At 34.8% G+C, this 21,807-nt stretch overlaps 1 protein-coding gene across 1 annotated transcript in view; it reads left to right on the plus strand.

Annotated features, from left to right (window-relative positions):
• Positions 1 to 536: 536 nt before the first annotated feature.
• The window catches only part of LOC145241627 (uncharacterized), a 377,797-nt gene continuing 356,526 nt past the window's right edge, over positions 537 to 21,807 (plus strand). Inside the window, exons 1-3 of the mRNA XM_080104710.1 lie at positions 537 to 585; positions 12,305 to 12,619; positions 20,176 to 20,472. Of these exons, the coding sequence (XP_079960836.1) occupies positions 537 to 585; positions 12,305 to 12,619; positions 20,176 to 20,472 (661 nt within the window). The remainder of the gene's footprint in view (positions 586 to 12,304; positions 12,620 to 20,175; positions 20,473 to 21,807) is intronic.

Genomic DNA, 21,807 nt, shown 5'->3' on the forward strand with positions numbered 1-21,807 from the left:
TCTAGGAACGAGAGACTAGTAGCAGATGCACCAGCCCAAATATGACAACAATACTCTATACATGGGCGAATGGTGGCCTTATAGAGGTACAGGATGCTTTCGGGCATTAGTAGCTTTCTAGCACGGTAAAGAGAGCCTACCTTCTTTGCAGCGTCCTGGCAATGCTCTTAATGTAATTGTTCCAACTCATGTTTCCTGTGAATGTTAGGTCAAGGAGTTTAAAAGAAGTACTTTCAGATAATGAGCCTTTGGCCATTGCTATTGGTGGTAGAGAAGGTTTCTTGTAATTATTGAAGGAAACAAGTTTAGTTTTAGCAGCATTGAATGTGACCATCCATTTTTGTCCCCATTCCACTACAGATTAGAGGTCATCCTCTGGTGTTTCTGCTATTTCCTTAGATATGTGTTCATTTGTTTTCTTGTTGTGCCTGTTATAGAGCATGGTGTCATCAGCATATATTTGACCCAATGGGGACCGGACAATGTGGGGTTGACTTGCTTGTTGAGGAACAGTTTCCTGGGTAGTCCCATTTCGCATGATTGAATCTAATTATGATGATGATAGTGATGACGGAAAGGAGGAAGGTGATCTCACCCCCCATCCCCCCCCCCACCAGAATGGATAGACGAAGGGTATCTAAGCTTGAAATGAAAATCATAAAAATAATTCCCAAGCAGGGAAAGCTTGGCGCTTGTGTTAATTAATGGATGTCAAAGTGATTAGTCTGTCGAATGTGACAGCTGACAGCGAAGCCATAAAAATCACCAATCCATGGGGCCTGGTGTTTGTTGCTTTGACTGAAATAATAATTACCTGTTGTTAGAAGACTACTACCGAAACGGGTCAAGGGGCCCAGTGGTAATTGACCGTGACAACCCAATGGAAAAAGAACTGAGCAATGGAAAATGGGATGTTCATTGTGAGATATGCTGGATCTCGTGAAATTGAGTTGTAAAGAAAAATCGCCATTCCTGGCATGTGAACATTTATTGCCTTTGCTGGCCTGGTAATTTAGTTCTGGGACAGCTGACAGAGGGAGCAGTGGGCGAAGAGGCTCCTTAAAACCGAAAAATCCTTTTCTCTTCGATAATTTTAAAGGTCGTTTTTTTTATTTCTTTTTTTTTTTTTTCTGCGTCAGGACGTTCAGAGTTCAGTGGGAAATGCTTGGACCTCTCTTCCCACCCTTACTGGACCCCAAAACAAAAGCACGGCCGCTAATTGGTTGACAGCCATTTGAGGACGTATTGAGAGGGGCGGGGTTGCAACCAACCAATACTGATATAATGTTAAGTGAAAACATCTAAAAACACACACACTTTGCCACGCGTCTTGGGCGACACCCCCTTCCCGATAACACGCACCTCTGTGAACTTTTTGTGTAACTGATGTTAGAAATACAAAGAACTTTGTTAAGAAAACAAACAGCCCCAGATCTATATAAGTGACTAAGGGAGTTGTGTATATGCTGTTTGTAAAGTTGAAAGCAATAATTATTTTATGTTAAGAAAAACAAGTTAATACTTGACTTCATTTCTTTGTTTTGAAAACACCGTTGTTAAATGCAGTCTATTTCAGACCGACCCTGTTGACAGTTTGGAAGCCGGATCAAGGTTGGAAACAAGTAAGCGGACCAAGGCGACGGGGACGACTTCGACCACTAGACAAAACACAGGTGATGCCACAGGGATCAGCATCAGTTGCACCTCTCACCCAAGCCTGTGCACCTGAGCCGACCTGTAGGGGTTACATATATACCCATCTCAGAGACAATTTTGTCATGGAGGTCATTTTTGAATATTAGGAATAATAAAGGTCCAAGGATAGACCCCTGAGGCACTCCCGCATTTATATCATATTGTTTAGATGTACGACCGTTGAGGACAACCTGGATTTTTCTCTTATCTAAGAAGGATTTAATTATGTTAAGTCTTTGTTAAGTCTTTGTTCAGTGATACCGTATGACCTGATTTTCCTGAGAAGACTTTTATGCCATACCCTGTCAAAAGCCTTAGATATATCTAGAGCTACCGCTCTACCCTCCCCTGCTTTGTCAAGTGAATGGTATATACGTTCAGAGATTACAGTTAGGATTTCTGCTGTGGAACAGGCTTGCTTAAATCCATATTGTTGGTCGGTCAGAATTTTAGCATCTGTAAGAGCTTGGTTAATTATGAATATTTTGGCAAAAAGTGGGAGGAGGCTAATGGGGCGATAATTTACTGGGTCAGTTCTTTCGCAAGAATTCTTGAAAACTGGTACCACAGAAGCAGTTTTCCAGCAGTCAGGAAAGTACGATTCATTAAGGCATTTGTTGTAAAGTTTGGAGAGAACTGGAGCTACTTTGGCAGAGCATTTTTTTAATAGCACAGCCGGTATAGCACATGCTTTTAAAGTCTCAAGGTTTTATATATATATATATATATATAGTCATCCACATACAGTACTGTTTCGCTGTTTCATCAGTGCGGCTAGACAGGCGAGAGAGAGAGAGAGAGAGAGAGAGCAGGGCGCTTAAAAGAAAAATAAACACTTTTTAAATTCTTTTATTTTGTTATTTATGTCCCGGGCAACATGGAGTAACCCTGCTAGGTAGTATTAATAACCGAGAGTTGTTTGTGGTCGAGGAACAAATTCTGGAATAACTAAATTTTGAAGAAAGTATTATGAAATCACTAACAACAAGAATCAAGGGGATCTAGTATTTGCCAGTCGTGGAGGAACATGTAATATCTGTTTAATTTAGCCAGAAAATTGATCGGGGCAGAATAGAGACATATGCATAGAACAGAAGACTCTTTTGGTTTGGTCAAGTTGAGAAAATGGATGAGAGTTTTTGGGTTAGTAGATGTATAACAGCTGAATTAGCAGGGTTAGTTGAGGGTGGAAAAGCAGGAAAATATGAGAAGATTTGAGAGAAAGAGGAATAAATAAAATCCTGGCCAGAGATAGGTTAGTTTGCGAATCAATTTCTAAAAGTCGTCCAACACATGCCACCATGTAAAACAGACGTTAAAATGATGATGATTGTTTCAGATTTGTGTTTAATTTACTTTCATAGAGTGTAGATGAAGGGTCCGTACTTTAAAAAAAATCTAATTCGAGAGTTTTGCAAATAATGGTTGCTGCTCACATATTTCACTTATTCCTAGTAGAAAAATGAAACGTTTATCCTTGCTATCTCAAGCGACAATTAGTACACTTTTATTAAAACCAATCTCTGAACACACGTCTTGTTAATAAAAAAAATAGATTTGCCCCCGTCAGTCCGTGCCGTTAACCACTTGACCACCATCACCCCCCCCCAATCTCAGATTAAACTTCTTTCTAATAGAGAGATGGAGGATACCCCACCGTCTTTTTATGAAAAGCAAATGTGAATGGTGTCATATCACATATGTTATTGATAAAGTAATCGATGATGAAAAGGTATTTAGTTCTCTCCCACTGCAGAAAGTGAGATTGAAAAGTCAGCACCCCTGAGGAGGGCCACTCTGATCCGCAAAAAGTGCCTGAGCAGCACCGTCGGCATTTTCGGTAATAGCGCCTCATGTGATTAGCAATAAACTAACCACCTTCTCAATAAGAGAGAGCAAAATCTGGGAGGATGGACCTCCTAGAACTGCACAGGAATAACATCACGCTACAATCAACAAGGATCAGATTATTACTGGAATGGTCTAATCTCTGTTGATTTTGGGGGCAGAGGAAGCGACCAGGTGTGGTATTCGTCAGAAGAAATGACACCAGTTTTTTGTGGCAATTAATTAAGTAAGACAAAAACAAAGACAAAACTTTGCTGCGTTTGTCATAGTCTGTAAAACAAATATTTTCTTTGCATTATTTTAATTCTTTGCGCTACTTCTCTCATCTTGAGTATTATTTTCACGTTTCAGTCAGCAAGGATTCGTGGCATAGTGGATAAAGTACTTTTTTCTTTTTTTTTTTACAAAGGAGTCACCTCTTATCAAAACCTGGAGGCCACTCGAGGATAAGGGTTAATGGGTATACATTAATCAATGGGATTATAGCGTAGTAATCATAAGTAGTGGAAATTTTATAAATTGGATTACTTAGGGGGACGGTTCATCAAGAACTTGTTTACATTGGACTTGAAGGCAATCAAATTGTAGTCAGCTGGAAAGCAGACCAACAGGAGAGAGTTCTACAGGCGTGCAGTTCTAAGAAAGAAGCTTTGTTCATGGAATCTACATTTAGGTTTAGGCACAAATAAAGAGTGTGGGAAATTATTGATAGTGGTTTTGGCTAGACGAGTGTTTTTCATGAAGGTTTGGCGGGGAGGGACCATAGATTGAAGCTCATATGAGCACTTGCCATGGAAATAACGATAAAGCAGAGACAGGCTCGCAATGTCTCTTCTGTGGGAAAGAGGTTGCAGGGAAGAGAAAGAGGCATCTCCCACTAAGCTAGGAAATCTATTTTGAACTCTGTCAAGGCAGGATAAGCTGCTTCTAAAAGTTACACTCTTTTGGAGGTTGTCAGTGTGGGCAACGCTCAAAAATACAATTGTGAATTACTTACGATTTCTACCCAATCATGGCTGACAGAATGAGAGCATGCTACCCCCATGGATTAAATTAAAGCTTCCATTCAAAGATATGTGCAGATTCTCGAAATCAACAGACATTCCTGAATTCAACAGAAAGATTCCCGAGTTTTACAAGATACATCTGAGGTTACATCAACCAAAACATTGTTCAAATAACATTCAAAACAAAAAAAAATACTTAAACCATAACACTCCCAAGCATTTTGTAATGAAGACAACAAAACAAGAAAAGAAGTGAACAAAATAAATATACAACAAATACATGTTACCAAAGGCAGGATTAGGTACTCATTCTCCCTATCTGGATATATATATATATATATATATTTTTGTGTGTGTGTGTGTTTCAATTTCTTAAGGGTTTATTTACTTTGAAACAAGTGTAGTATAAGTCTATAAGGAAAATGGTGATTTATTATAGCCATTTGGATCGTCGATAATTGCTCAAAAATCGAAAATTCAATAAAATACTGGTAAAAAAAAAAGTTTAATAAATGTCATCATTCGTGCGAAAATGTAATGGTTTACTAATATTTTGTTTCACCTGAGGTTACATCAACCAAAACATTGTTCAAATAACACTCAAGATGAGAACATTTGTCCGAAGAATCCAATAATATGAATAATCAACCCTCATCTAAAATATTCAGAAACAAAATATTTTCTTTACTGGCTTTTGACACTTATTCGGTGCATTTCTATCAGTATTTTGTTTATTTTTCGAGTTTTGAGCCATTATCAACACTTCGACGACGGCACCTTCTTGTCAGCCATCTTGTCATCGCTTTAACTTACCAACTCAGCACTACTTGCATTTGTAACGGAACAAATTATTTAAAATACATTAAAATACAAAAAGTATCGAGTTAGATAACATTTATTTGTCATATACAGGTGTCCCAATAAAATGTATACACTTTTTAAATGACCATAAAACCAACATTTATTATAAGAAAGAGAAGTTTGGAACAAATATAGAAACCAGCTAATTATAGAAAGTGTTCAAATTATTGGCCATTGTGGTCCATGAACAGCTGACAACGCTCACGGATTGGATCGAAAACGTTCCTAATCAGTTCAATTTGTATGTTGACACATCTTCTTTCAATGGTTGCTTTCAACTCATTCATTGTAGCTCGTTTTGTGGTGTGAACTGTGTTTAACATGCCCCCACATCGGCCCAAAACAAGAGAAAAATCCAGGGGGTCTCAAATCCGGTGAGCGTGGACAGTATTCAATACTTCCTCTTTGCCCTAACTATCTGTTTCACAGGAGACTATCAAGATATGCTCTTACGTCATAATGATAGTGGGGAAGTGCTATTCTTTATTCCTAAACATCTCTTGGGAACGTGGCATAGCGATTTCATGTAGCAAGTTGAGATAATTTAAAGAGTGTACACATTTTATTGTTTTTTGACTATATTTTCGGTTTGATGTCTATTGTAAAACAACCCAGTTGGACAAAAGAAGATATTAATGATATTAGCAATGCATCACAAGTTAAAATAAATTGTGTACCTATCGAACAGAGGAGATCAGGCTGTGTGTGTGTGGGGGGGGGGGTCATCGTTAAATGTGTTTGCCTATTGAATGTTAAATGTGTTCGTCCTCAAATCTTTATTAAAGTGTCATGATCAGACTGGCAGGTTAATCAGGGGTATTTACGTGCAGGGAGGGCACCAGTGCCGTACGTTTGTCGAAGCGCATTTTATTAAAGTACTTGTAAAAAAGAGGCACAAGGATACAATATTTTACTGATGGGACAGAGGCTGGAGCTTGTTAGACAGTGTGGAATCTATTAGATTAGAGATGTTTTTTTTCCCTGTCTAAGAGGAAAAGGCTAGTAGTTATTGCACTAACCCAGATGTGGCAACAATATTCCATGCTTTGGCGAATAGTGGCTCTGAAGAGATATAGGATACTGGTAGGAGTGAGAAGTTTTCTAGCTCGGTATAGTGAACCCATTTTCTTTTAGAAGCCTTAGCAATGCCTCCTTTGTACTTGTGTTCTAATTCATATTATCTGTTAATGTTAGGCCGAATAGTTTAAATTATGAACTTTCAGGTAGGGTACTATTAGCCATGACAATCGGTGGTTGAGAAGGTCTGTTATTATTGTTGGAGGAAAGGAGCTTAGTCTAAGTAGCATTAAATGTTAACATTCATTTTCTAAGGATTCAACCAACGCCTTGGATGTGCATGCGTTCTTTTTTCACACATAATGGGAATAAAGTGTGGTGTTATCAGTAGATATACCCATCTCGGGCACAATTTTTTTTTTTACACAGTGATCACCACTTATCAAGGCCCGGAAACCACTCAGGGATAAGGGTTATTGCAAGTACATTACGTTAGTGTGGAGATTTGATGAAGTGTTTACTTAAGGGGTCGGTTCATTAGGAATTTGTTAACATTGGACTTGAAGACATCCAAGTTGTAATCCGGAGGGAAGCAGGCAGATGGAACAGAGTTCCACAGGCATGCAGTTCTAAGAAAGAAGCTTTGTTCATGGAATCCGCATTTTAATTTAGGCACAGATATAGAGTGGGGGAAATTTTTCACAGTGGATTCAGCTAGACGGGTGTTTTTCGTGAAAGATTGGTGAGGGGGGACCAGAGATTGGAGTTCAGACGAGCACCTGCCATGGAAATAACGATAAAACAAGGATAGGCTCGCAACGTCTCTTCTGTGGGAGAGAGGTTGCAGAGTAGAGAAAAAGGCATCCCCACTAAGCCACAAAGTCTATTTTGTACTCTGTCAAGGCATGATAGGCTGTTTTTAGCAGCTCCTGCCCAGATATGGCAACAGTATTCCATCCTTGGACGTACTTGGCTTTTATATAGATAGAGAATTGCATCAGTAGTGAGATATCTTCTGGAGCGGTAGAAGGATCCCACCATCTTTCCAGTGACCTTGGCAACAGACGATGTACGTGTTCCATTTCAGATCAGGAGTAAAGGTCAAACCCAGAAGCTTGTCAAAACACGGGGCCTCACTCAGACGAGAGCCATCCATCACAATTGATGCCAGCTGGGGATCAGAGCGTTGATGATGTAAGGATAGGAGTTTGTTTTTGGATGCATTAAAGGTAACCAGCCACATCTTCCCCCACTGAACCACACGCTCGAGATCAGAGGAGAGAGAATCAGAGAGAACTTTGTCATTTACAGCCTTTGATGTGTTGCCGTAGATGGTCGTGTCATCAGCATAGATGTCAACGAATGATTTAAGCATGTGTTTAGGGAGGTCATTGATGTAGATCAGGAAGAGAGTTGGGCCCAGGATTGACCCCTGAGGGACTCCAGCATTTATATTGCAGGCCTCCGATTTTTGTCCATCTACCACTACTCTTATGAGCCTATCGGAGAGAAATGATTTAATGATTGAGAAAACATTTCCAGTTATACCATAGCTGGAAATCTTGTGAAGTAGACCCTTTTGTCATACCTTGTCGAAGGCCTTTGATATGTCAAGAGCAATTGCCCTAGAAAGAAAGCCTTTGTCAAGAGATTCACTAATCCTGTGGGATATAACCGTCAGCACATCTGCGGTAGATCTTGCAGAGCGGAAACCATATTGTGTGTCACTAAGAAGGTTATTCCTGCTGAGGTGGTTGACTATTTCTCTATTTAATATATTTCATCAAGGAGCTCGTCTATAAAGATCAGGAATAATAACAGTCCATTAATTGACCATCAAGGCACACTCACTCAACCATGTTATTTAGAAACTGCTACCATAGCAGCTGGGCATCATGATGGGTCCCAAGACCAGCAGTATAAAATAAAGCAAGAACAAATCAGAATGTTTCAACTGTAAAATTTGAGTATCTTCATATTTTCCCTATCTATTTGCCTCCCCTCGAGGGAAAAACGAGACACAAGCTGTTTTTTTATTATGTAGGAATATCCAGCTCCCAAAAAGGAAGCACTATAGATGGTGCAAGCATAAAAATTGCTCCACTTGGATCTTTCTTCCTCTGACTGGGAACAAAACAGATACTATACTTTGAATTATTTCTTTATAAAATAATATAAAAAAAACTAACATATTAGGCACAAGGCCATTAAAAATATGGGTCAAGTAAGGGTCGCTTGTTATCCTCTGTCTATCCAACTCTTAGCTAGATTACCACAATGCCACATTTATTCTAGGGATTACCCAAAAATATTGCCAATATGATAAAAATGCTATTTTATTTATCTAAATAAATAAATGAGAAGTTTTTCCCCATTTATCCAGACTATATTTATATCAAAATACCTTAGGCTCATATTGTTATTATTATTATTATTATTATTATTATTATTATTATTATTATCATTATTATTATTATTATTATTATTATTATTATTATTATCATTATTATTATTATTATTATTATTATCATTATTATTATTATTATTATTATTATTATTATTATTATCATTATTATTATTATTATTATCATTATTATTATTATTATTATTATTATTATTATTATTATTATCATTATTATTATTATTATTATTATTATTGGCTCATGAGGAGCTTTCCCACAGGTCATAAAGGATCTCTCCTTGAAAACAGCCTGTGGTGTTCCCTGGAATCTGGGTGACAACAAGTCTCCCCAGTTTTCCAGTACTCTTCACCTCTTCTGATAGAATTTACAAATGAATTTGCATTAGCGCAACAACTGATTACCATTGATTTCTCGCTAGCAGCAACCATTGGTCTCCACTGGAATCTGAGTGGTTATAACCCTCTCTCAAGGTCCCAGTTCTCTTCACACTTGTCCAACGGAGGTCTGGCCCGTGCTCCCTCCTCGGTCTTTCCATCCTCCTTGACCCTTCTCGGCTATTGGGCATCATTCTTTGGGGAGGGGGGGGGGGGCGGTGATTAGGTAATGGGAGGAGATGGAGGACGGGATAGAGAACTTATAGATATGCATCTTCAATGTTCTTGGTTCCATGTAACGCTTCTTTGTGTTTTCTCTCTGCAGTAGCTCATCTGGCCTGTGCATGTGGCTTATGTGTATTAGTTTCCGCATTCAAGGGTTTTCCTTAATATTTGAGCCGTTTTCATTATTGTTATTCGTTGTATCTTTTCGACCATTCTTCTGATTCCAACCTCTCCCATTCTTTTTGCAAAGTTTTTCGGAATTGTTTTTATTGCTCCTACTATTTGAATTTTTTTTATCATCCATATCCCTTTCAGCTCTCTGGCTAGCTCTGTGTATTTGCTCCGTTTCTGCTTTTCTTTGATATTTATCCTGTGGTCAGCTGGAACATAAAAGTCTACGATTTGGCAGGACTTTTCTTTTTTGTTAATTATTATGACATCTGGTCTTCTTGCTTGGATGAGTTTATCCATTTGTATGTCCATGTCCCATAGGATTTTGTGATTCTCGTTTCCACTTACTGTTGCTGGCTTATGCTTGTACCATTTGTTTGCGCATTCGAGATGCAGGTTTTTTGACAATTCCTAATGTACTGCCCTTCACACTTGGTCATGCTTTTTTTTTTTGTATTCCTTTTGAGCTAGTTTGCTACATTCACTTACTATATGGTTTATCGTTTTGCTCTTTGTCCACAGAGTCTGCATTTGCTGTTTTCTTGCATTTTGTCGATCTTTGCTTTGATGTGGTTGGTTCTTATTGAGTTATCATTAGAGATTCAGTTTCTCTGTTTATGTGTCCTTTTCGCATCCATGTTGAGGTTTTTTCGTTATTCTCATCCTTTGTTATCCTTGCGAATCTTCCCTGTATTTGTTTCTCTTCCCATTTTCTTTTCTTGTTTTATTCTTTGTTTCTCTGTTTTCTTTTTTGTTGATTTTTTTTCGTGTCTCTCGCTGTTATAATTATGCTTTCAGTGTTTTGCATTATGTATATTTCTAGTTCTTTTTTAGTGTCATTTACGCAGTTTTCCATACAAACCAGTCCGCTCCCACCGTCTTTCCTTTTCACTTCTTTTCGTCAGAGGAAAGAGGTGTTTATAGTCATCCACATACCGTACTGTTTCGCTGTATCACAACACATCAGTGCGGCTAGAGTGTCTGAAGCCAGATTTTCAATTTATATATACATATATATATATGTGTATATATATATATACATATACATACACACACACACACACACACACACACACACACACACACACATATATATATATATATATATATATATATATATATATATATAATTGAATGTCCAACGACTTTTTTCGTTCTAAAATAGAACAAAGTCAGACTTTTCACAACAAATATATTTTCAATTTATTCAAGTACTCGTAAAAAAAACAGAAGTCTTACAATAAAAACGAAACGTTGATGAACATATAACTTGTTTTTTTTCCTTTTTTATCTTTCTCTCTCTCTCTCCCTCTCTTTCTCTCTCTCTTTCTCTCTTATATATATATATATATATATATATATATATATATATATATATATATATATATACTCATCTGCATACACTGTGTCACAGCTCACCAGTATGGCTAGACAAGCAACCACCTCAAGCCAGGATCGAAACACGATCGCCCAAATGACAGCCATTATGCTATACAGCTGCTGCTATGCAGATAGTGAATTAACAATGTTTTGATTTTGTCCAAATGCCTAAGCTCAATTTGCTTACACAAAGAGCATGGCTTAATACATTAATTGCAGTTTGTATATCCCTTCCAATATGCTCAACCCAACATAGGGAGCATTATAGTCATCCACATACAGTACTGTTTCATTGTATCACAGATGCAATAGTTTTGTTCATATTAACGTCATTAATAATAATAATAATAATAATAATAATAATAATGAAAGCGGATTAATGAAAAAGTTTAACATTCATAAAGATTTTCTTATATTTGAATGGTAACTTCCGGTCGTGTTTACACATGCGTATGTGTACACCAACCAACATGGCTTTGAAATAATTTCTTTAAAAAAATAAACTGTATTAAACACAATAAATAACAAAGTTTTTCTTTTACTGATTAAATATATACTTTATTTTGTTGTTGCTGAGCATTTCGTATGAATCAAATGATTATTGTTGGCATTCGTTTCCCTGATATCTTGCCAGTTAGAATTCTTTCTGGAAAGACATTGGGTACTTTATGAAAGTGGTTCTGTGGAACTGGATTCAAATTTGGCACACCCAGGTGGTCAGTCCATGTCGTTAGACATTTAGACATTATCACCTCCCTGTTGTTGTTATTGTTGACGAAGATTATGATTATGATGATGAAAATAATTACATTTGTTTTTGTTTTTTGTTTTACAAGGGAATCACCACTTTGATTTCAGACTTACAACAACCGTCAACAACACCTTTCTTTTTACACGAGGGGTTTAATCTCCCTACCCAGGATTAATACCACCAAAAAAATGAAGAGAAAAAATAAAACAAAAACAACTGTCTTCTTTGAAAAAGGTGTATTACACAGAAATCTTAGAAAAAAATGAAAAAAAAAAAAAAAAGATTTTAATCAGTAAATAAAATATTTATAAAAATTATTTGATTTTTTTTTAATATTTTCAAATTAATCTTACGAAATGTTTTCAAATATATGACCAAGCTTCTTCTATTTAAATTAGTTATCATTAATGGAAGAGAATGCTTAGGATCAATACGAGTCGTCGTTGATATACTCCTAGTACTCCTTGAGTTTATAACAGACACTTTGATCCCAGCTGGAAGGTCAGTAAGTCTCAATCTAATTTTCTTTCTCTCTATTTTTCCCCATTACAGAAGCTCCACGACCACGACAACAACCACCACCATCACTGGTGACTTTAGAAGCTATTAATATTGACAAAGCCTCATTAACACCAATTTGGACTCCGCCAAAAGATGCAGCAATCAGTGAGTATCTTCTTGCGATCAAACCTAGCGAAGAGAAGAGCTGGGCTAAAGTGATCAGAGTCCCCGGTCAAGTTACCAAATGTTCAGTAGACTGTCTGTCTGTAGAAGCTGAATTTTTGGCACAAGTTGTAGCAGAAAATAAATATGGTTCAAGTGAACCCATGATTGTTCGTAAGCCGGTTAAACTTGCAAATAGAGAAGGTAAGTATTACATTTGATGCTATCTTGATCAACATTAAACCTGTTCAATTTCATTTAGATTAGCCTATCAAATGTCTTTCATATTTTCATCTTAAATTATATAAATTTATTTTTAAAAAAACATCCTGTATTATTAAAAAAAAAAATCATCTATCACTCTGTTCAACTTGAAATTTGCTAAATGAAACGATAGTTTTGATTCAAAATAACTTCTTTTGATATATTAACAGTTTTTATGCAAATTCAACCTGCTGCTAATGTTTTTCTTTATCATTTTTATTGTATTTTATAACATAAAAGTGTACTTTTAGGATTATTTCAGTTTGTCTGCACCTGATATACCATATCAATAGACAGCAACTGAATTTTCCTTTTTATAACATCAAAATGTACTTTCAAACTCATTATAATTTTGCGTTTCTCTAAATCGTAAACATGCTAAAACAGGATTTTTTTCCTTTGGCACCAAATTCAAGAGTCTAGACCAGAAGTTCGCAACCAGGGTTAAATTTATCTCTGGGCATAAAATTTTTTCTAGTCATGAGAGTGGGGTGGGGTAAATAATTGAAGTATTTGATAATTTAAAAATAATTATTTCTTTTCAGGTTGTTTCATGTCTAAGAAATGTATATGTGTCCAATGGATTTGACTTCGTTGTTGATAATAGAGAGAGGCTCCTTCAGTCTTTGACAGACTATGGATACCCACATAAGGGTGCCTGCAGGTGATTTTTTTTGTGGCAGGAGGTGCGCAATCTCCAACCACACCTCTCCTGAGTCGACATTGTTAAATACCAGTGGCAAGTGAAGTGTATGTTCAGGACGACTGGAAACAAATGCCGAGATAAGCGGAGAGCACATACAGCACCTAGAATTAAGAAATGGTCACCCATCTGGTACTAACCAGGCTCAACGTTGCTTAACTTTGATGATCTGATGAGAACCGATGTTTCAACGCGATTACGCTGTATCGTTGTTGATGAGGGTGTGCAAAAGTCGCAGTGTCTTATGTGCTTAAAAGTTCTTGGAAATGGGTCATTGAAATCCAAAGTCTTAAACAAAAAAAAGTTCTTTTTGACATTTTTGTTTTTTCTGTCATTTTATGATGGCTATGAATTTTTTGTATGAGAGTAGGGAGTAAATGGAGAAATATATACAACCGAGGAGGTAAACGATGGAGGAAAGGTTATGAATGGCTGGTCTAGGCCATTATTGAAATGACCTTTTCTATGTTGATAGCATGTTGCTGATCCTATACAGTTCTAGGAGGTATATCCTCCCAGGCTTTGTCTTCTCTATTGTTAATTGCCTGAGGCGCTCTTATATTGGAATACAAACAGGGCTGCCCAGGCATTTTTTGCAAGCCAAAGTACTCCTCTTTTGGGGCGCTGACTCTTCAATCCCACTTTCTAACCCTTGTGTCACATCTTCCTGTTGTGGGGGTAGGGTGGATAAATAACATTGATTTATTTAACTTCTGTTTAGTTTTATATAGCCCCAGGCAAACCAGGTAAGCCTGCTAGGCTATAATATAAAGGAAAGTTGTGTGTGTGTGTGTGTGTGTGTGTGTGTGTGTGTGTGTGTCCAGCTTAAAAGTAAAGCGAGAAGATACAAAGACAGATAAAGGTAAAAACATAGAATGTTTTATAGAAATATGTTTTAGTTTTTAAGCTCTTCTATTTTATTTTAGTAGCCCCCCCCCCCACCCGGGTAACGCCGATTAATCCTGCTAGTTCTTCTCAATTACTCTTTTCCAATCTTCTCTTTCATTTCTGTAAATTTGATGGTCTGCTTCCAGACCACCCAAATATTTGTAGCTGTCATCTCCACCAAGCGCCATCATCTCCTCTTGGTTGGGCAGTTCCATACCCTCTGACATCTCTAGTTTTCCTCTTTACTTCATTCTATATTCAACATTAAAAATCTTAGTTCTTATATTCAACACAAAGTGTAATTATTTTGTATTTATTTTATTCAACATTAAATGTATTTCTTATATTAAACATTAACTACATTTCTTTTATTCAACATTAAACGTAGATATATTCAACACTGAGTGTACTTTTTTATTCAAAACTAAATGTACATCTTTTATTCAACGCTAAAAACAATCATTTCATACTTCGTTTATTCAGTACTAAATTTACTTTTTGTTTTATTCAACTCTAAATGCATTTCTTACATTCAGCACAGGACGCACTTTTATCCAGTAATTATCTTAAACACTAAATGCATTTATCGTTAACATTTAATTTACTTCTCATATTCAACACTAAATACACTTCTTATATTCAATGTACCTTTTTTCCAATGAAAATTGTATGCAACCTTAATTCTTTTATGCAAATATCACCATAAGTAAATACCATCTGCATGTGACTTTAGACGCATTTTAGCTTATAATTAAAATTTGCATGAACTCGTATTTTTTTTTAATCTCAGAAAACAATATTTGTTTTTTGAATATAATTGCATGCATTTATTGAAGATTTCGCTGCTTTTTTTTCAGAAATTTTTGAAAATACTTTGCATGCGGTTCTCCCATTCTTGTAGGTTTATGACTGATTCAACTTCTGAAGCTCGATTGTTAGAACAAGTGGCTGGTGATGATAGCTGTCCCCTTTTTGAGACAGTTTCAAAAGAAGATTGTTTCTGGCATGTTTTTGTTTTTTTTTGTTTTTTCGATTACTAAAAACAGAAAAATACAAATTTGATAACATTTGGTTTCATTTAAAATCAACTTGAATAAATCTTCACCTTTTATAAATATTAATATTTTAATCATTTTTGGTAAGTAATTACCTTTTTGTGTATATTTATTTCCAGTGTTCGCTTTGTTGTTAACCCTTCTAATGAATAACTGCGTTAAAATTATTTGGATCATTCGGAGGAATATTCTTCTCTTAGATATTATTTCCTAAACGGTAATAGCTAAAAATTACATGCATTAGCAGTTATACACGGCCATGACTCATGGAACAAGAACAATCTATCCCCGCGGATTAAATAAATGGTTTAGTTAAAAAAATGTTAATATAGATTCGACGAAGTTTCCCAATTTATAGTATTTGAATTATTTGGACTGCGTTCTCATCTTGGACGTTATTCTAACAATGTTTCAGTCGATATAACTTCGGTCCTTCTCTCTCTCTCTCTCTCTCTCTCTCTCTCTCTCTCTCTCTCTCTCTCTCTCTCTCTCTCTCTATATATATATATATATATATATATATATATATATATATATATATATATATATATATAATTTAAAGGAGATTAGAACAATAGTCTAAAGAGCTGAGTGTATTTTAATGTAACAGTGAAATTACTAGTTTAATTAAAATACAGGAAAGAGAAAGTGCTCGTCGTAATTTAGATATATAATAAGCTCGATAGTTAAATGTCCTAGAGCTAATTCAATATTAAGTAATGTGATCGATAATTTAAAATTTAAAAATCAAATTATAATCAAATTAAAAATCCGTTTCATAAGAAGGAACAACAACAAAATCAATTATCTGTACGATCGTTTCGGAAAACAATGCTTTTTATTGTGGTATACATCAATTTACGTACAATAATTACATATAGTTTTTTAATAAGCAAGGTCTCCTCGTCAGCAAATTTTGAAGGGTTTTTATTGAATTTAAAAGACACCATAAATAAACCTAGCATTAAAAGTGAGGCAGATGAATCTGAAAAAATTTAAATAAAAGGTCTGGATTTAGAATTTATAAGAAAATTAATATGGGTTAGAGATAGAAATAAATAGAGAAAAATATAGATTTGAATTTACATTATAAGTTTGCTTTAAAAATATATAGAGATATTTACCTTTTAATTTTTCGCTTTTTGAAATCAGGAACTATGGTTAAAATACTCATCATTCAAAATTTGCTGACGAGGAGACCTTGTGATGTAGATTACTCAAAATACAGATTGGATCACTTTACCTCACTGCTACCAAAGATATTCACTTTGGATTTTACCATGCAATTTGGATGTGAATTTCTATATCCTTTTCATTAACTTCCCTTACTCTATGATATTTAAATACTTAAAAAAACTTTTAATTTTGATTTTCCATGTCTCACTGACCTTAGCAAATAAGGTAAACCATTATAATTATTTGCTAATATTTTCTCCTCTGAAGAGATGGTAGACCTCGAAATCCTTTAGGATGAGGAGTTATATTTCAAATGTATTCTTTGTCTGACATAGAATAATCAAAATCTTTTGATTTGAAATTTGACTATTTCATGTCATAATTTTTTTAAATTTATAGAATGACAAAAATTATATATATATATATATATATATATATATATATATATATATATATATATATATATATATATATAAGCCTCAATTTTAAACCTCTTTCCAACCTCTGAGGACGTGCCGGGAGATACCTCCACCATGACATGTAAGAAAAAAAAAAGAAGACTATTATAATTTTGTAAGAAGGAAGCACCCAGATGTACTTGTATTCATTACATCATATACATATATAAACAAACACACACACACACACACACACACACACACGCACACACACACACACACACACACACACATTACATTAATATATATATATATATATATATATATATATATATATATATATATATATATATATATATAAATGCATATTTTTGAAATATTGTTAATTCCAGTATATACAGTTTTCATTTAACGGGTTGAGACTGTCATGATAACAATTGAATCGCCGTTAATTTCGAGTAAAGCTCAATGTATCTATTTTATAGATGCAGAGCATATATAGTACAAAACTCTGTTGAAATTCAAAGACTTACATTTTTTTCGGATCTTGGATCTTTTCATTGCAGCCGTTTCGTTAACAAGATGGCAATTTTATGATTTTATGTTTTCATAAAAATCTCCTTTCTCACCAACTCCTCAGATATGATTTCCATCCGATGTTACCAATAAAAAGTTAATTTTGTACACGATAAACCTGGTGCGTTCGTTTGGGGAAAAGAAATAATATCCCCATGTTGTTACAAGTCGGTCATCTTGGGTACCGTGCAAACCAAAATTCTTGTTTTAAACCTTATTTTCGTATTTTTTAATCTTTTGTTTTAGTCTTAATTTCCAATTTTTCCCCCTATTATTTATTCTTTCCTATATACTAGCAAGCCGCTCGGCATTGCCCGGTTGTAAAATACGCTTAAATATGATGTTTTGATTAATACAAATTTCGTATTTATTATTATATTATATTGGACCCAATACATAGTAATGATTTAAAAAGTTTTGAAAAAAAAATGACTCGTGCGCCACCGCTGAGAATCGAAACCAAAACGTTTAGCTTATGGTTTATTTTTTCCTTTGACGTTAATGCCTGAGCGATGAAGACATGTTTGCTGCAAGGCTAAAAGTTAAAACATGAACTAATAGCTATTACGTTATACATGCATACACGTAATGTCGTCATTCAACCTTCAACTGGCGAATTCCATTTCTTTAATTTTCACACTTTTACACTGATTTCCCCCAGCTAAAACCGAAATATAAAGTTCTGCATGGGTTCGAACACCCTATATATTAAGTTTCACGTCTGTAGACCAAAAAATTGACAGAGGAGTTTGGTAGGCCAATTTTTTTAAACAATATATATGCACATGCATAAATATATATAGAAAGGTTTGTGTTTACTATACGCTTTTTACACAAATATTACACAAGTATAAATCATGTATATTATCTGCATGAATATAATTACACGTAATAGTTGATTAAAGATTATTATCCCATAAGAAAACCAAAAAAACTAAGAGAGAATTAATTAAAATGAATGTATAAAAGAATATGCAAATTAACTAGCTTTTTAGCAGCTAGATGCAATTCTACGACCCATATGTAACAATGTATTTTCTTTTTAAATAACTAGAAAAGAGAGGTTTTAATATGAATATCAATACACAAAAAATCTAAAATTTATAGGAGTAGAAATAAAGAGAAAGAGAGAGAGAGAAAGAGAGATAATACAAATAATTCATCCTCATCTTTGAAATTCTGAAATATAAAGATTACCAGGTTAGAAAAATACGTCTAAAGAAGGTCAGAGGTTACATGAGGTAAAATATTTTGAATATAGTCAGAATAATCCACATAATAATCATTATTTCAAAGATTCAGAAATATATCATTAATTTTAGGAATTTTGTATTTTAGGAATTTTGTATCTTTTTTTTTTTTGCTTTTTTTTGTATTTAATATTAACAATTTACTAACCTTAAAATATGCCTGTTTATAATATTTTCCTTTTTGAATTTTAAATATTCTGTGCTTTCTTGGTATTTCAATTTTTAATTTTGTGCATGTTTTTTTTTTTAATGTTTTATGAGTGCATGTTTTTGACTAATTATATGCTATCCTGTGCAAAGCCTTTGTTATTGACGATTGCATCTGGGAGCAACCGTCAATACCTGTTTCACATATACACACCGACAAAAAGTCAACTTATTTTCATACATACAATTATATCACCTGGAACCCAAATAGTGAATGAACTTAATTTTTCATAATTATTTGTATAAATCATCCATTTTTACCCCACAGGAAACTTAAAATATTTTACTTATTTCTTTATTGGATCAAAATTATTTGAGGCACCCCAAAATGGGCAATAACCAAAAGAACACGTTTTGCTTTATTATAAAAAGGTATTTACAAAACGTTTTATTTAAGCAAAATATATTAGCAAATGAAACCAGCATATACTATAAAAACGTTGGAATAAAAAGATTCGTATTACTTGGATTCTTCAAACTGCTCTTTTCATCTTAAGTGTTATTTTCACAAAGTTTCGGCCAATGTAACTTCTCATCTTCTTCAGATGTATTTTGTTGAACTCTGAAATCTTTATGTTGAATTTTGGAATTTGCACAGAATTTCAAATGGAACCCTTTATTTAATCCATGAAAGCAGCATTCTCCTAGATGCATGTGTTAACGAAGGCTGTGGGTGCATCTCTCCCAATGAAGTAATCACCCCCAGATACCAACCTGGAAATTTCTACGACTCGTACAGTGCCTAACCTTCCCAAATGATCACCTATCTGGTACTGGCAGCCATGACTGGGTAGAAGTCCTAAATAATTTGCAATAGCATTTTGAGTGTTGCCTACACTGAGAATTGAACCTTCAACCTTCAAAAGATTGTAACTTACAACTGAATTTTACTAAATACTTTATCCACAATGTCACGGATCTGCAGTGGTAAAATCGATGGAAACGTTGTGAAAATCACACTCAAAATGAGAACAGTAGTCTGAAGAATTCAAATAATATGAATAATCAATCCTCATCTCAAAAATTCAGAAAAATATAATAAAAAGATTTTCTGCAGAGATATTGCATACATTTTTTGTTCATAATTAAACCGGAAGTAAAATAAATAAATAAATAAATAAAACAGTTTTTAGATAAAATGCTTCTTTTTGGTTGTTGCTTATTCGGGGGTGCCTCAAATCTATTTGATCCAAGTTATACTTATTTTTTGTTTAATGCACTTAATTGGTTTTTTGCTTGTCAGGAATACCCTGTGCACTACAAAGCTCACCTGATATAACCAGTATCGGATCCAACTATGTCGATTTGTCATGGAAAGTTCCAGAATCAGATGGAGGTGCACCAATCATCGGATATCAAGTTGAGAGATATGATTCTCGAACCAAATGTTGGTTACCCATGAACAAGAGACCGCTTATTGAAACGGAATTCAGAGTGAAACATCTTTATGGAAACGTCCCTCATGAGTTCCGAGTGAGAACAATCAATTCGAAAGGGATGAGTGATCCATCCCCAATGGCAACAGCAATCTTTTGTCAAGGTAAATACAGCAAATGTGTATATATATATATATATATATATATATATATATATATATATATATATATATATATATATATAATGACCTCTCCAGTCGATTTTGACGTATGAGGTTCCATCACAACAACTAAGTTGCTCGGAAATCCACACAAGTGATATATTTATAGTGGTGAAGGCTTTGTGTAGAACCAACCACACTTTTTGGTATTACTGCTAACCTTTGTTAGTGTAAATGACTGCCACAAGACAGAGTATACAGTAGACCACAGATTTTTACCTCAGAGTTTTCTGCTCCTAGATGCACATCTTAACGAAGACTGGGGGTGCATCTCTTCCAATGAATTAACCCTAACCCCAGATACCAACCTGGAAATTTCTATGACTCAGTGCGGTACATGCCTAACCTTCCTAGATGGTCAGCCATCTGGTACTGGCCAGGCTCAACTTTGCTTAACACTTCAGTCAGTGATTGGGCGAGAACTGATGGGTTAACGTGATTGTGCCATATATATATATATATATATATATATATATATATGAATAAAAAAGAATGCGAAAAGTATAAAAGCTTATAACTTTTCTTTATTCGTTTTTAATTGGAGACGTGCAGGAATACAAAATAATAATATTATGAAAAAAAATTAAAAAACTTTTTTTATAGGTACATAATTTTCGACCGATCCTTCAGTTTTCATCGGTGTAGTGAAAGTATGAGGATGCCATATATATATACAGAAGAACCCCAAGATACAGCATTAAAAATTAATAACAAAATGCAGTACAGTATATAATACACATATATATAAACAAATAACATTATAAATAACACCATAATGCTGGACAAATACTGTAACCAGGATCTGGAAAAACATTGTATTCCACAACGTAACCTGAAAAAACCGTATCCTAGGGCCACCGTATCGTGGGGTTCTACTATATATATATATATATATATATATATATATATATATATATATATATATATATATATATATATATACATGCAGCGGGCCTGCTATTTTAACAGTGTTGATGACCACAACTCTCCAAATTGTAGAGCCATGATAATCTCAGGAAGACGTAGGACGGTAGCTTTCCATAGCTTTCCATCTTGATTCGAGGAGTGTATCTCCCCCCCGTGAGTTAAATGCGCTCCCATATACCAACCTAGAAATTTCTACGACTCAGCACGGTACATACAGCACCCAGCCTTTGCAAATGGTCACCCATCTGATACTGGCCAGTATATATGTACAGTATAATCACGTTGACAAACCGGTTCTCATTAGATCACCAAAGTTAAGCATATAGAAATTTCCAGGCTAGTATCTGAGGG

Source organism: Euprymna scolopes, chromosome 20, assembly GCF_053919585.1.
Source record: "Euprymna scolopes isolate OS-2025 chromosome 20, ASM5391958v1, whole genome shotgun sequence".
In the NCBI taxonomy this organism is placed as follows: domain Eukaryota; kingdom Metazoa; phylum Mollusca; class Cephalopoda; order Sepiida; family Sepiolidae; genus Euprymna; species Euprymna scolopes.